Source organism: Aquarana catesbeiana, linkage group LG02, assembly GCF_042186555.1.
Source record: "Aquarana catesbeiana isolate 2022-GZ linkage group LG02, ASM4218655v1, whole genome shotgun sequence".
Lineage (NCBI taxonomy): Eukaryota > Metazoa > Chordata > Amphibia > Anura > Ranidae > Aquarana > Aquarana catesbeiana.
Genome location: NC_133325.1, coordinates 684000834 through 684014908, shown reverse-complemented (window position 1 = coordinate 684014908; position 14075 = coordinate 684000834). Strand labels below are relative to the sequence as shown.

General features: G+C 41.1%; 1 protein-coding gene across 2 annotated transcripts in view; it reads left to right on the top strand.

Annotated features, from left to right (window-relative positions):
- Positions 1-14075, top strand: part of HIP1 (huntingtin interacting protein 1) — a 224296-nt gene that overhangs the window by 144067 nt on the left and 66154 nt on the right. For both annotated transcript variants that reach the window (XM_073616751.1, XM_073616750.1), the window contains exons 9-14: positions 502-559; positions 700-775; positions 3792-3932; positions 7959-8056; positions 9834-9906; positions 12196-12379. In XM_073616751.1, the coding sequence (XP_073472852.1) occupies positions 502-559; positions 700-775; positions 3792-3932; positions 7959-8056; positions 9834-9906; positions 12196-12379 (630 nt within the window). The remainder of the gene's footprint in view (positions 1-501; positions 560-699; positions 776-3791; positions 3933-7958; positions 8057-9833; positions 9907-12195; positions 12380-14075) is intronic.

The window sequence follows — 14075 nt, the reverse complement described above, 5'->3', positions numbered from 1 at the left end:
AAAGCTGGGGTTTCTAGTACCAAGTGTCCCCGAGATACAGGGCATCAAAAATCGGTTCAGAAAATGTCAAGCACTTTTCTGCAGCAGAGAATGACATTTTCCAAGCCAGCTTTGGGGCCCCGTATCTCAGGGCCACTTAGTGCCAGCTTTGGATATGTTGTGGTACCAGTTCCCCTGGGTTTGCACACCAAATTTGGGGTTCCTAGCACAAAGTGGCCCTGAGATACGGGGCCCCAAAGTTGGTTCGGAAAATGAAATTTTTTGCTGCAGAAAAGTGCTTGACTCGAGTATAAGTCGAGGGGGGCACTTTCAACACAAAAAAATGTGCTGGAAAAACTCGACTTATACTCGAGTATATACGGTAGTTTATGGAGCAAACAGTAAAGTTAACTTGTTGCTTTATGTTGAATGGACAAAACACAGGTTTGCTTTAAACATTTCCCTGTGAAACTGACCTCCTGTGAAGCTCTGTGTTTTAAGATAACTTTTTGTGTATTTTAGGCCTCCCCACAGACACATTACAGGGGCATCGAGATCGCTTTATGGAACAATTCCAGAAGTAAGGAAAATCCCGCTGTAACACATTAGATAATTATTAATGTTTTAAATATAGAACTTTATCTGTCTATATAAAAACAATTGGATGGGACAAAAAGGATGGTAGCATTCATATATGTTATTTTTTTTTTTTTAATGCAGGCTGAAAGATTTGTTCTACCGTTCAAGTAACCTACAGTACTTTAAACGTCTGTTACAGATTCCCCAGCTTCCAGAGGTAAGCTTTCTGTTTCTTTTAATAAACTTTAACCACCAGAAGGTTTTACCTCCTTCATGACCAGACAATGTTTTGCTATTCAGCACTGTGCTACTTCAACTGGCTATTGTGTGGTCATGCAACACTGTACGCAAATGACATTTATATCATTTTCTCCACACAAATAGAACTTTCTTTTGGTGGCATTTGATCACCACTAAGGTTTTTTATTTTTTATTATATAAACGAAAAAATGCCAAAAATGTTGAAATAAAATATGTTTTTTCTAACTTCTGGTTATAAAACATATCCAATAAAATAAAATTTCTTCATAAACGTAGGCAAAAATGTATTCTGCTACATGACTTTGATTAAAAAAAAAAAAATCCCAAAAAGTGTTTATTAATTGGTTTGTGTGAAAATTATAGCATCTACAAACTATGGTACTGTATATATACTAGAATTTATGCAGCTATAGACACTATGCTGCTAATAGATGTGATCAGCGACTTATAGTGGGACTGTGATAGTGTGGCGTGCAATCTGGCGCTAAAAGACATTGGCTAAGAGGGTCACTAATTGACACTGACATTGCTAGTGACTTTAATACAGTGCTAACACTGTACACTGTATTAATGACACTAGCTGGGAAGGGGTTAACATCAAGGGAGTAACTGTGTGCCTAACAAGTGTAATCTGTGGTGCTTTTGCTAACAGATTTGACTGCTTTTTCTCCCTCAACTAATGCCACGTACACACGAGCGGATTTTCCGTTGGAAAAAACTTGGATGGTTTTTCCGACGGAATTCCGCTCCTGCCCGACTTTTTCTGGCGGGAATTCCGCCAGCAAAAGTCCGATGGAGCATACACACGGTCGCATTTTCCGACCAAAAGCTCTCATTGGGCAGGAAAAGTTCCTATCCGAAAATGTGATCGTCTGTACAAATTCAGACGCGCAAAATTCCTACGCATGCTTGCAAACAATGAAGCATTGAACTTCATTTTCTCGGCTCGTCGTAGTGTTGTATGTCACTGCGTTCTTGATGGTTGAAAGTTCAGAGAACTTTTGTGTGACCGTGTGTATACAAGGCAAGCTGGAGCGGAATTCCGTCGGAAAAACCATCCAAGTTTTTTCCAACGGAAAATCCGCTCGTGTGTACGCGGCATTAGTTGAGGGAGAAAAAGCAGTCAAATCTGTTAGCAAAAGCAGCACACATTACACTTGTTAAGCACACAGTTACTCCCTTGATGTTAACCCCTTCCCAGCTAGTGTCATTAATACAGTGTACAGTGTTAGCACTGTATTAAAGTCACTAGCAATGTCAGTGTCAATTAGTGACCCTCTTAGCCAATGTCTTTTAGCGCCAGATTGCACGCCACACTATCACAGTCCCACTATAAGTCGCTGATCACATCTATTAGCAGCATAGTGTCTATAGCTGCATAAATTCTAGTATATATACAGTACCATAGTTTGTAGATGCTATAATTTTCACACAAACCAATTAATAAACACTTTTTGGGATTTTTTTTTTTTTAATCAAAGTCATGTAGCAGAATACATTTTTGCCTACGTTTATGAAGAAATTTTATTTTATTGCTGGCCGAATTTCCGATTGTGTGAATTTTCCGATTGTGCGGCATTAGAGTTGATTTCAGGGAGTAGAAACAGCGAGATCGATCTCTGTCTACAGAGTTCTGTGTGTTTTGGCCAGACAATCAGCAGGTGTACAGCCATAATTATTCGCTGCACCCTGCTGATAAACTCCAATCACAGCACAGGTCAACAGGGTGTGCGCGCCACAAAACCAGGAAGTACACTGCGATGTATGGGTACGTCAAGGTGCCTGGCAGCGCCACCTCGCAGTATATCTACTGTGAGCGGGTGGCAAGTGGTTATATAGCATCAAGATAGGAACAGTAAATAGTAGTAACCTGTGGCAAGTGCATTGTAGCCAAAGTAGCCAGAGAAGCATGACTTCTGATTTTTTGCTGCGATCCACATCCACGTGTACATTTTCTTTGCCTTATTTATTAAATCTCAGGAGACAGGCAGAAGGCGGTCTGCCTATGTCCGCCCATCTGTGAATGGGGAATGTACTGATTCTGTGTTTCTGTTAAGCAGGAACACGGATCTTTACCTTCCCCCAGTCAAAGCACCTCCCCCGCAGTTAGTAAGCACTCCCTAGGAACACAGTTAACCCTTTGATTGCCCCCAATGTTAACCCCTTCTCGTCCAGTGTCATTAGTACAGTGACAGTGTATACTATCGCTGCCCCGCTATAAGTACTAGTAAAAAATAAAAAAAATAAATAAATCCCATAGTTTGTAGATGCTATAACTTTTGCCCAAAAAAATCAATAAACATGTATTGGGATTTTCTTTACCAAAAATGTGTAGCAGAATACGTATTAGCCTAACTTGATGAAGAAATTTGATTTTATACATTTTTTTATTGGGTACGTTTTATAGCAGAAAGTAGAAACTTTTTTTTTTTTTTTCAAAATTGTCGTAAAACTATTGCTTTTTTGTTTAGTGGACTGCAGAGGTGATCAAATAACAACAAAAGAAAGCGCTATTTGTGGGGAAAAAAAGGACAAACATTTTTTTTGGGTACAGTGTTGCACGACTGCGCAATTGTCAGTTAAAGAAACGCAGTGTCATATTGCAAAAAATGGCCTGGTCATGAAGGGGGTAAACCTGTGGTTAAAAAAAAAAAAAAAAGTGGTTAAAGGGATACAACTCGGGAAATATGCATGTATTGCAGAGATCTAGTAAACAGCAATAGGGAAAAGAGCATGTGCGAAGTGTGATAAGTTATTACAACCAGTTTGAAGGTTTCTGATTGGTTGTGTTACTGCACTTTCCTCATCATCGAATGTGTGACATTAATTTATTTTTAATACATAGATTGGTTATGGACTATTATAACATGAATATTTTACCTTACTTCAGGATATACAGTATGTGGCTATGTCTGACAGGATCATCAAAGCAAATATGGAATATTTAACTGTACTTTTTGGTTTGATTGTAGAACCCACCTAATTTTTTGAGGGCGTCAGCCTTGTCTGAACACATCAGTCCGGTGGTTCTTATACCTACGGGAAATTCCCCTCCTGATGGTGAGACGTTAGTGGAGACAGATGATCTTGTTGGAATGGATTCATCTTCTCAGGTAGGTGATGACAAATTTCACTGGATATTGTTTTGTTAACAGGGTGCAGTCTCAGAACAACTGATGGCACAAATATAATTGTTCTTTACATTGTCACATTACATGTTTGGAAGGTATCTTTGGGAATTCTTGCTGAGATTTGATTTATCATACACAACTTTGTGCATGAAGACGGAGTTTCTAAGGGGAAACTTATATGGAGGAAAAGGTGTAGATGATGAAGATGGGTTTAAATAAGGAAAATAACTAGGGATGGGGCTAACACCCCCCCCGGTTCGGTTCCCACCAGAACACCATGAACAGGCAAAAAGTTCTAGCGAACATTCTTTTTTAATAAAGGAATTGTCAAAAACTGTTTGTTGTGGTTTTTACTTTTTGACACATTTTTTGGTGAATGGGTAGGTGTACAATGTACCCGATACCCATTCACATGGGGGGGCGGGATGTTATAGGGGCTTCCAGATTCCGATAAGCCCACTGGCCAGGGTTGTCGAGAAGAGGCTCTTGTCCCCATGTTGAGGGCAAGTGGCCTGGTAAGGTTCAGGGGGGGGGGGGGGGGGGGGTTCGCTCGTCTCCCTCCTTTTCTGGCTCGGCCAGGCTGCCTGCTCCGATAAGGGTCTGGTATGGATTTTGGGGGGGATCCCACGTCAATTTTCTTTTTAAATAGTGGCATGGAGTTCCCTTAAAATCTATGCCAGACCCAAAGGGCCTGGTATGGATTTTGGGGAGGACCCCACGCTGTTTTTTTAAAAAATGTTGGCGTGGAGTTTCCCTTAAAATCTATACCAGACCTAAAGGGCCTTGTATGGATTTTTTGGGGGGTGGATTTTTCTTAATTCTGTCATAGGGTTCCCCTTAACCACTTCAATAAACTATATTATATACGCTGCACTGCACTATATACCCTGCACTGTATTATATAAACTACGCTGACTGCAGTATATATTCTCCACTGTATTATATATACTACACTGATGGCACTATATACTCTCCACTGTATTATATATATACTACACTGACTGCACTATATACTCTGAACTGTATTATATATACTATACGGACTGCACTATATACTCTGCACTGTAATATATATACTATACAGACTGCACTATATACTCTGAACTGCATTATATATACTATACAGACTGCACTATATACTCTGAACTTTATTATATACTATAAAGACTGCACTATACAATCTGAATTGTATTATATATTGTATTATATATACTATACCAGGGGTCCTTAAACTACAGCCTGCGGGCCACATGCGGCCAGCCGAGGACATTTATCCGGCCCACCCCACCCAGGGCTGGCCTCGGGGTGGGCCAGTTGTAACACAGCGGGAGGCTGTTGTGTCACGGAGCTCACTGTTAAAAGTTTGGGCACGCTGTTATAAAAGTCCCGCCCTCCTCCTAGACCAGCTCGTGTGATAGAGGAAGTGTTCTGTCTATCACACGAGCTGGTCTAGGTAGGAGGAGGGCGGGACTTTTATCACAGCGCGCTCCGCTTTTGCAGTAAGCCGTGACACAGCAGCAGGAGATGCCCGATGTGCACACACTGACTGGTGAGACATTGTTTGGCACAGTAAGGCTGTGAGAGGGGCTTGCAATGATGGTGAGGGGGGCTTGCAATAATGGTGAGGGGGGCTTGCACTGATGGTGAGGCGGGCACTGATTGGGCTGCGCTGGCAGGCACTGGTTGGGCTGCGTTGGCAAGCATTGATGGGCAGTGCAGTCTGTATGTCTCTGTGTGGGCAATGTTATTGCTGGTATATTGTTTTTGTAGCGCTGTATATATATATATATATATATATATATATATATATATATATATATATATATATATATATATATATATATTGGTATTTTCCCACTGAAATACTGGTAAGTTTGTTGATTTAACTTTACTTGTTCTTCATTTTAAATATTGTATTTGTTCCCGTTTTGTTTTTTCACTTCAAAATAAGATATGTGCAGTGTGCATAGGAATTTGTTCATAGTTTTTTTTTTAAACTATAGTCCGGCCCTCTAACAGTCTGAGGGTCAGTGAACTGGCCCCCTGTTTAAAAAGTTTGAGGACCCCTGTACTATACGGACTGCACTATATACTCTGAACTGTATTATATACAGTGGAACCTTGGATTACGAGCATAATCCGTTCCCCGGAGAATGCTTGTAATCCAAAGCACTTGCATATCAAAGCGAGTTTCCCCATAGAAGTCAAAGAAAACTAAGATAATTTGTTCCGCATTGACTTCTATTACATGCAATACCACATGTGGCCAGAGATGGGAGGGCGCCGGAGAGCCTCGGAAATACTCGGATAGCTCAGCTGAACTCGGAAAGCCTCAGAAAGGCTAGGAAACACTCGGGAACTGAGTATTCCCGAGTGATTCCAAGTATTTCCGAACGGCTCTGAACCGTTCCATGTGTCCCTGGCGGTACTGCACACCCCATTAGCTTGAATTCTGCTCGTTTTGCGAGACAACACTCGCAAACCGAGTCAGAATTTAAAAAAAAAAGTTGCTCGTCTTTAAAACGTTCGTTTACCACGTTACTCGTAAACCAAGGTTCCACTGTGTACTACACTGACTGACTGCACACTACACTAACTACCTGCCTAATCTCCATTCATTCACTATATATGGCCACCATGTAAGCAGCAGCCTTATATAGTGTGGGGCGTGGACTTAGCCCCTGCCTTTGGCCAATCATGGCTCTCACAGCACATCGCGCTGTGATTGCCCAAAGCATGCAGGTCAGGTGCATGCTTTGGTCAAACAGCAGCCGTCAATGCACTGCGATCTCACAGTTCATTATGGGGCGATCCGCGGCGGGCGAACTTGCCGCGAGCGCCCCATATGTACGTTTGTTCTAAAAACCAATGAACACCCGATGTTCGACGCAAACGTCGGGACCACCCCTAAAAATAACATGTGTAAGTGTGTAGGTTTATTCTATAGCTTTGCAACAGTACTTAACAATTAATGGAAACCAGTAATAAATTATTGAGCAGCCAAACTAGTAATAAATAATAAAAATGTATTTCTTTTAGTACCCATCCATTGGTATATTGAAGGCAAATTCATTATTCCAGTTCTACTGTGTGCTTTGCTGTGTAGCACCCCTCCCCCCCACCCCCCCCCCCCAGATTTTCTCCCTAATACTCAGTCCCTCTAGAAAGTGAGGGCTAAACCTCCCACACCAAAACAAGCATTTGTCGTAGACAGATAGTAAATATCAGTTTCAGCGATGTCTTGATGAGTGTGCCCTGCCCCATCAAAACATAGTTAAATCATAAGTAGAGAGTGGTTCATATAAAGAGAAATTGCAGGAGCTACTGCGTAAAAGTTCCTAATGCTCTAAATAGGGTAGACAAAGCAGACAAAGGGCATACTTACATATAACATTATACTTTGGAAGTGCAGTATCTCATGCATTTAAAACAAATGTTTTAACTATTCCTAACTTCTGATTTTTTTTTGAGAAATACTGTATATAGTTATTTTTTTCCATTTCAAAATTTGAAATCATTTTTAGGTTATACTGTAGGGTTATAATTTTTAAGTTATATACGACCATTACATTCCACAGCATTTTATATTATGGTATACCGGAAACACACATACACTGTTAATAATAAAGAACAAAAATGTCGAAGACCCTGCACACTAAATCATTTTTTTTTAAATCACTCTTTCCTTTGCCGTGCAGCACAAAGGAAAAAGGGTCACTTAACTTTTGCTCTACCAGCACCTGCTTGGGACAATAAAAGCGCCACTTTCGTGTGCAGGGTCTTCGACATTTTTGTTCTTTATTATTAACAGTGTATGTGTGTTTCCGGTATACCATAATATAAAATGCTGTGGAATGTAATGGTCGTATATAACTTAAAAATTATAACCCTACAGTATAACCTAAACATAAATATTACAATATATATCACTTAGATTTATCTTGAAACATTTAGCATATAACATTTTGATTGTCATACACTACATCTGTTTTTTTGTTTGCATTGCAGGGTATGCCTGAGAATAAGTTTGATGATATCTTTGGCAGCTCCTTCAACAATGACCCATTTAATTTCAGCAGCCAAAATGGCATGACCAGGGATGATAAGTATGTTTTAACACATGTATATATGGTTAACTTTAAAACGTGTGGATGTTCTGCATACTGTACTGAAACAGTTATCCTTACATTACAGCTACTATACTAAAGGGCAGATATGAAAAGAAGACATTTAGTTTACCTTGCAGAGAGTTTGAGGAGCCCCAAAACTCATGTCACCCTATGGGAATTTTGTTAGGCTGCTGAGGTTGAGCCTGGACCTGAACCCTTTCGTCTGCCTTGCCTTGTAGTTACCAATAATGAGATTAGAGATGGTGTTGAATCCAAGCATTGGTTCCAGGAACTAAAGTTATTATTTGCATTTTAGAACACTCTAGATCAGCGGTGTCAAACTCCATTGCATCGTGGGACGCATCAGTATTATGTCTGTCCTCAAAGGGCCGGTTGTAATATTGCACTAAAATGGGAAGATCCTAAAGGGGCAATAAATACCAGCAATGTGTTATGTGCAGAGTTCAGGGATGCCTTATGTATAGAGTGCAGAGTTTAAGGGTGCGCTATGTATAGAGTGCAGTTTCAGGGGTGTGCTACGTATATAGTGCAGAGCTCAGAGGTGCGCTACCTCAGAACTCTGGGTTCGGGGGTGTGCTTTGTACAGAGAAGTTTCAGGCATGCCCTGTGTACAGAGTACAGTGTTGAGGAGTGCGCTACATACAGAGTGCAGGTTTAGGGAGGGGTGTGCTATGCACAGTGTACAGGGTTCAGCTCTTACAGGCTGTCCACATCTCACTTCCATCCCACCCCTGGGTGTGAGGGCCATATGAAATGGCCTGGCAGCCCAGATTCGACTCCTGGGCCTTGTGTTTGACATAAGTGCTCTAGATTTTGAAACTCCCAGACAGCTCTGTAAGATGTCCACATTTTGTAGTGATCAGCATTAAACAGAACATTTTAAGGAGCCAGTCCATTTACTGAGATGTGAAAATGCATTGGAGTAGAAATTTAATGCAATAGCAATGCAGAAATGTCCTACACAGGTGTATATTTAGCAAACCATTGGCAATTCAGAGTTTAGCTTCCTAGCCATGGCTCTTGCTGTCTGTCCACTCCATAACAGACAACTCACTGTGTGGCTCTCTGTTGGCTTATTAACTCAGAAGCTCTGCTATACTGATTTACTCTTCCTGGCTATTTTAGTCACAAGCAGTCTCTCTTGACAGTTTTCCAGCCAGACCTCTAATTTGCACAAATCCCTATCTGTTCAGGCACAGTCAGACCTGAACACACACCCATTGTGGCACTCTCATATGCTGCCTCTACCCTCTGTAGGCGCTTCCATTTCTGGCCCAAACACACCTGTCCTCAATTGGATCAGTCAAGTGACTACCTGTTCTATGCCAATTCCCATCTATCACATTTACATTGCTTTTCCCACTGCTTCAGTCACAATAGGTGCCTTTATTTGTCTACCTGTATTTAAACCTTAAATGTATGCACTTTCAATATGTTGTGTGTTGACCACCAGGGATTTTGCTGCATATTTTCCCAAGGGCTTGTAGGATATTGACTTTGTTTAGTCCAAGTAGAGTGTTTGGTCTGGTTCAGGTATGGTTTGATGGAAGTTTTCATCACATCCCCAAGGGCAAGACAATTCACAATGTATAGTAATATTGGGGGAAAAAATACTCTACTAGGTGTGGGTATTTAACAACATGCCTGATGCAATGTAGGTTTTGGTTTTGTTTTTACTTCATAAATCCAAAATAGAAAGTCAATGACCTCCAACATCTGTCGCTTTGTCTTTCTATTATATTCTTTGTCACAGAGATCGACTGATAGAGCAACTGTATAAAGAAATTGCCATTCTAAGAGATGAACTAGGAAACTTCAAAGCAGAGGTGAGATTTCAATCTCTCAAGTTTGAAAAACCTATGAAAAATCGAGAATGACAGTATTGTACATGGTCTTAGATAACTATGCAAATGTTGGATTCAAGCGATTTATGCTGTCATACTGACGATCGGAAAGTAAATACTTACTGTGTTCTCTTTTTTTGGATCCCCACAGCAACACCATATCTAAGCTTGATTGACCTCATCACCTCTAGGAAAAATATATCTTAAACAGTTAAAGCTAGCAGCTCGCAGTTACTGTGGGTTGACTTAACAGTACAAACACCATACAGTGCCTTGAAAATGTATTCATACCCCTTGAAATTTTCCACATTTTGTCACGTTACAACCAAAAACATAAATGTATTTTATTGGGATTTTATGTGATAGACCAACACAAAGTGGAATATAATTGTGAAGTGGAAGGAAAATTATAAATGCTTTTCAAAAAGTTTTACAAATAAATATCTGAAAAGTGTTGCATACATTTGTATTCAGCCCCCCTGCGTCAGAACCACTTTTCACTGCAATTACAGCTACAAATCTTTTTGGGTATGTCTCTAGCAGTTTTGCACATCTAGAGAGTGAAATTTTTGCCCATTCTTCTTTGCAAAATAGTTCAAGCTATATCAGATTGGATGGAGAAATTCTATGAACAGCAATTTTCAAGTCTTGCTACAGATTCTCAATTGGATTTAGGTCTGGACTTTGACTGGGATATTCTAACACCTGAATATGCTTTGATCTAAACCATTCCATTGTAGCTCTGGTTGTATGTTTAGGGTAATCGTCCTGCTGGAAGACGAACTTCTGCCCCAGTCTCAAGTCTTTTGCAGACTCTAACATGTTTTCTTCTAAGATTTGGCTCTATCCATCTTCCCATCAACTCTGACCAGCTTCCCTGCTGAAGAAAAGCATCCCCACAACATGATGCTGCCACCACCATGTTTCCACCATGTTTCATGGTGGGAATGATGTGTTCAGGGTGATGTGCAGTGTTAGTTTTCCGCCACACATAGCATTTTTGCACCTTCTTCCACATGTTTGCTGTGTCCCCCACATGGCTTCTTGCAAACTGCAAACAGGACTTCTCAGGACTTCTTATGGCTTTTTTTAACAATGACTTTCTTCTTGCCACTCTTCCATAAAGGGCAGATTTGTGGAGTGCACAACTAATAATTGTCCTCTGGACAGATTCTCCTACCTGAGCCGTGGACCTCTACAGCTCCTCCAGAGTTACCATGGGCCTTCTCTGATTAATGCTTTCTTTGCCTGGCCTGTCAGTTTAGGTGGACAGCCATGTCTTGGTAGGCTTGCAGTTGTGCCATACGCTTTCCATTTTCGGATGATGGATTGAACAGTGCTCCATTAGATGTTCAAAGTTTAGGATATTTTTTATAACATAACCCTGCTTTAAACTTCACAACTTTATCCCTGACCTGTCTGGTGTGTTCCTTGGCCTTCATGATTCTGTTTGTCCACTAAGGTTCTCTAACAAACCTCTGATAGCTTCACAGAACAGCTGTATTTATACTGAGAATAAATTACACACAGGTGGACTCTATTTACCAATTATGTGACTTCTGAAGGCAACTGGTTAATTATTTAAATTACCATAACCAGTTATATACAGAGACCAACTTAGCTGCTCTTTGATTTCCCCTAGTATCTTAGATTAACTGCAGTAATTCTTGGTGGGTTGTGTTTGGCTTATTGAGAATCTTCTGTAAAACCTGTGACAGTTTAGGAAGTATTTTCCCACCTTTGCAATCTATATATGACATTGTTCTGACATTCTGATTCTAACTGCTCAACTGTTCAAGATGCTTTGAAAAATACCAGGGCTCTCTTTCTATTAGATGCTTTCATTTGGACTGCTTGCTCTTTTATATGGGCTTCCCAGCTCTGGGGCAGAGCACATGTTCTTGAGTTATCTTGTTTGGTTTGAAAATGTAGTAACTCATTGTGACATCATGTCAAAATGCCATCTCAAGACTCTTTCTTTTGTCTCTTTTAAAAACTCCTGATCTGTGTCCTATGTCTGCAGAGACCTCATGTATCAGTGGGTCCTCCTCCTTTTCTTTATCCAGCAAGTTGTCTTAGGATGCAGACAGGATAATATTAGGAGCATGTAATTACACACACTGCCAGGAATTGCTATCTTTAACAGTTTTTTTGACAAAGTGATTGTCCTATCCTAGAAGTGAGACCTAGATTAAACCCAGATGTAGTGCTGCCATTAAGGACGCAAAGGAACTTTCTCTAGTAGTATTTAATGAGGTTTATTAATTTCAGAGTCATCGGTTGGTTGTTCACCTGAAGGGGCGCATCCAAGAGCTAGAGGCAGAATTAGCGGAGCAGAAACACCTGAGGGAACAGGCAGTGGATGAAAATGATTTTCTGCGAACAGAACTGGAGGATTTAAAGAGGGTTAAACAAGATACTGAGCAAGCCCAGAAGAATCTTACAGAGATAGAGAGTAAGGAGTTGTTTTTTGCTTCTCCCTATACACTTTTTATTTAAAAAGGATACACAATCTATATTTTGATATAAATTACTTTGATCATAGGTACAAATGTAAAATTAGAAAGTAAAACCTAAATAAATGTTTTGTGTGGCTCTACTCTCTTTTTAGAAAAAGCACATGCTTATATTACAATGTATGTGTCAGTTCACCGAAAAGTCATGCTTCAGTTTTAGGTAGAGACACGTGGGCTGACCAACCCTCTGACTTGTATTATTTAGTGAGGTCTTTAGCTGTGGGATCACCCAGCAAAAGTGCCTGGCTCGGGTCCTGCCCTCAACAGATGCTTTGATTTTCCTTTCCTTTACGTGGGGTGTTACCATTCCTGAATAATGCAAACAAGATAAAAATCTATCAGGGAAATTGGGACCGCAATATAATGGCCCCCAGCAAGGTATGCAGACCTGGGAACTTGGAGATCTTGCCATCAAACTCCATGAGAGATGTAAGAAACCATACGTTTGTCTACCTCTCTAGTCTAGCATCTATCAACATCTGAAATATTAATTTTGGCGGAAATGACATTTTAAATCGCTTTTGGATTTTGGGATATTAACATTTACATGTTGTTCCACTATACTTTAAAATAAATCAGTCCATATAGAATAGAACTCAGCCTGCTTTGTCACTACAGTTGTGAAGTCCTAATATAACAGCTACTATACAGTCTTATGTTACCCTGTCAGATACGCTTTTTTTGAAAATGTTGTCAACAAACACAGACACTCTTACAATTAGCAACACAAAAGGAGCACATTATATATGAAAATCATACAATACATACTGCATATAGCAGGGGTAGGCAACCTTTTGAGCACAGTGTACCGAAAAATGTTTTCATAGAAATGTCAACTTCACACTCTTAATCACAAAAAGGATTTTTAATAAAGTAAATGCTGTAAACTACTTTAGTAGTGAGAAATTAACATCCTGCACTCTCACACCTCAGATCACTGTCCCTCCTGCAAGTCTGTTTCACCACTATAACCCCCTGCTGATCTGCCCCACCACTATAACCCCCTGCACATTTGCCCCACCACTGGAATCCCCTCTACATCTGCCCCACCACTGCAACCCCCTGCACATTTGCCCCACCACAGTAACCCCCTACATATCTTCCCCACTACTGTAACCCCCTGCTCATCTGTCCCACCACTGTACCACCCTGCTCTTTTGTCCCACCACTGTACCACCCTGCTCTTCTGTCCCACCACTGTAACCCCCTGCTCATCTGCCCCACCAATGTACCCCTGCTCATCTGCCCCACCACTGTACTCCTGCTCATCTGCCCCACCACTGTAACCCCCTCTACAACTGCCCCACCACTGTACCCCCTTTCTCATCTGCCCCACCACTGAAAACCCCTGCACATCGGCCCCACCACTGTAACCCCCTGCACATCTGCTCCACCACAGTAACCCCCTACATATCTTCCCCACTACTGTAACCCCCTGTTAATCTGTCCCACCACTGTACCACCCTGCTCTTTTGTCCCACCACTGTACCACCCTGCTCTTCTGTCCCACCACTGTAACCCCCTGCTCATCTGCCCCACCACTGTACCCCTGCTCATCTGCCCCACCACTGTAACCCCCTGTACATCTGCTCCACCACTGTATCACCCTGCTCATCTGCCCCACTAATGTACCCC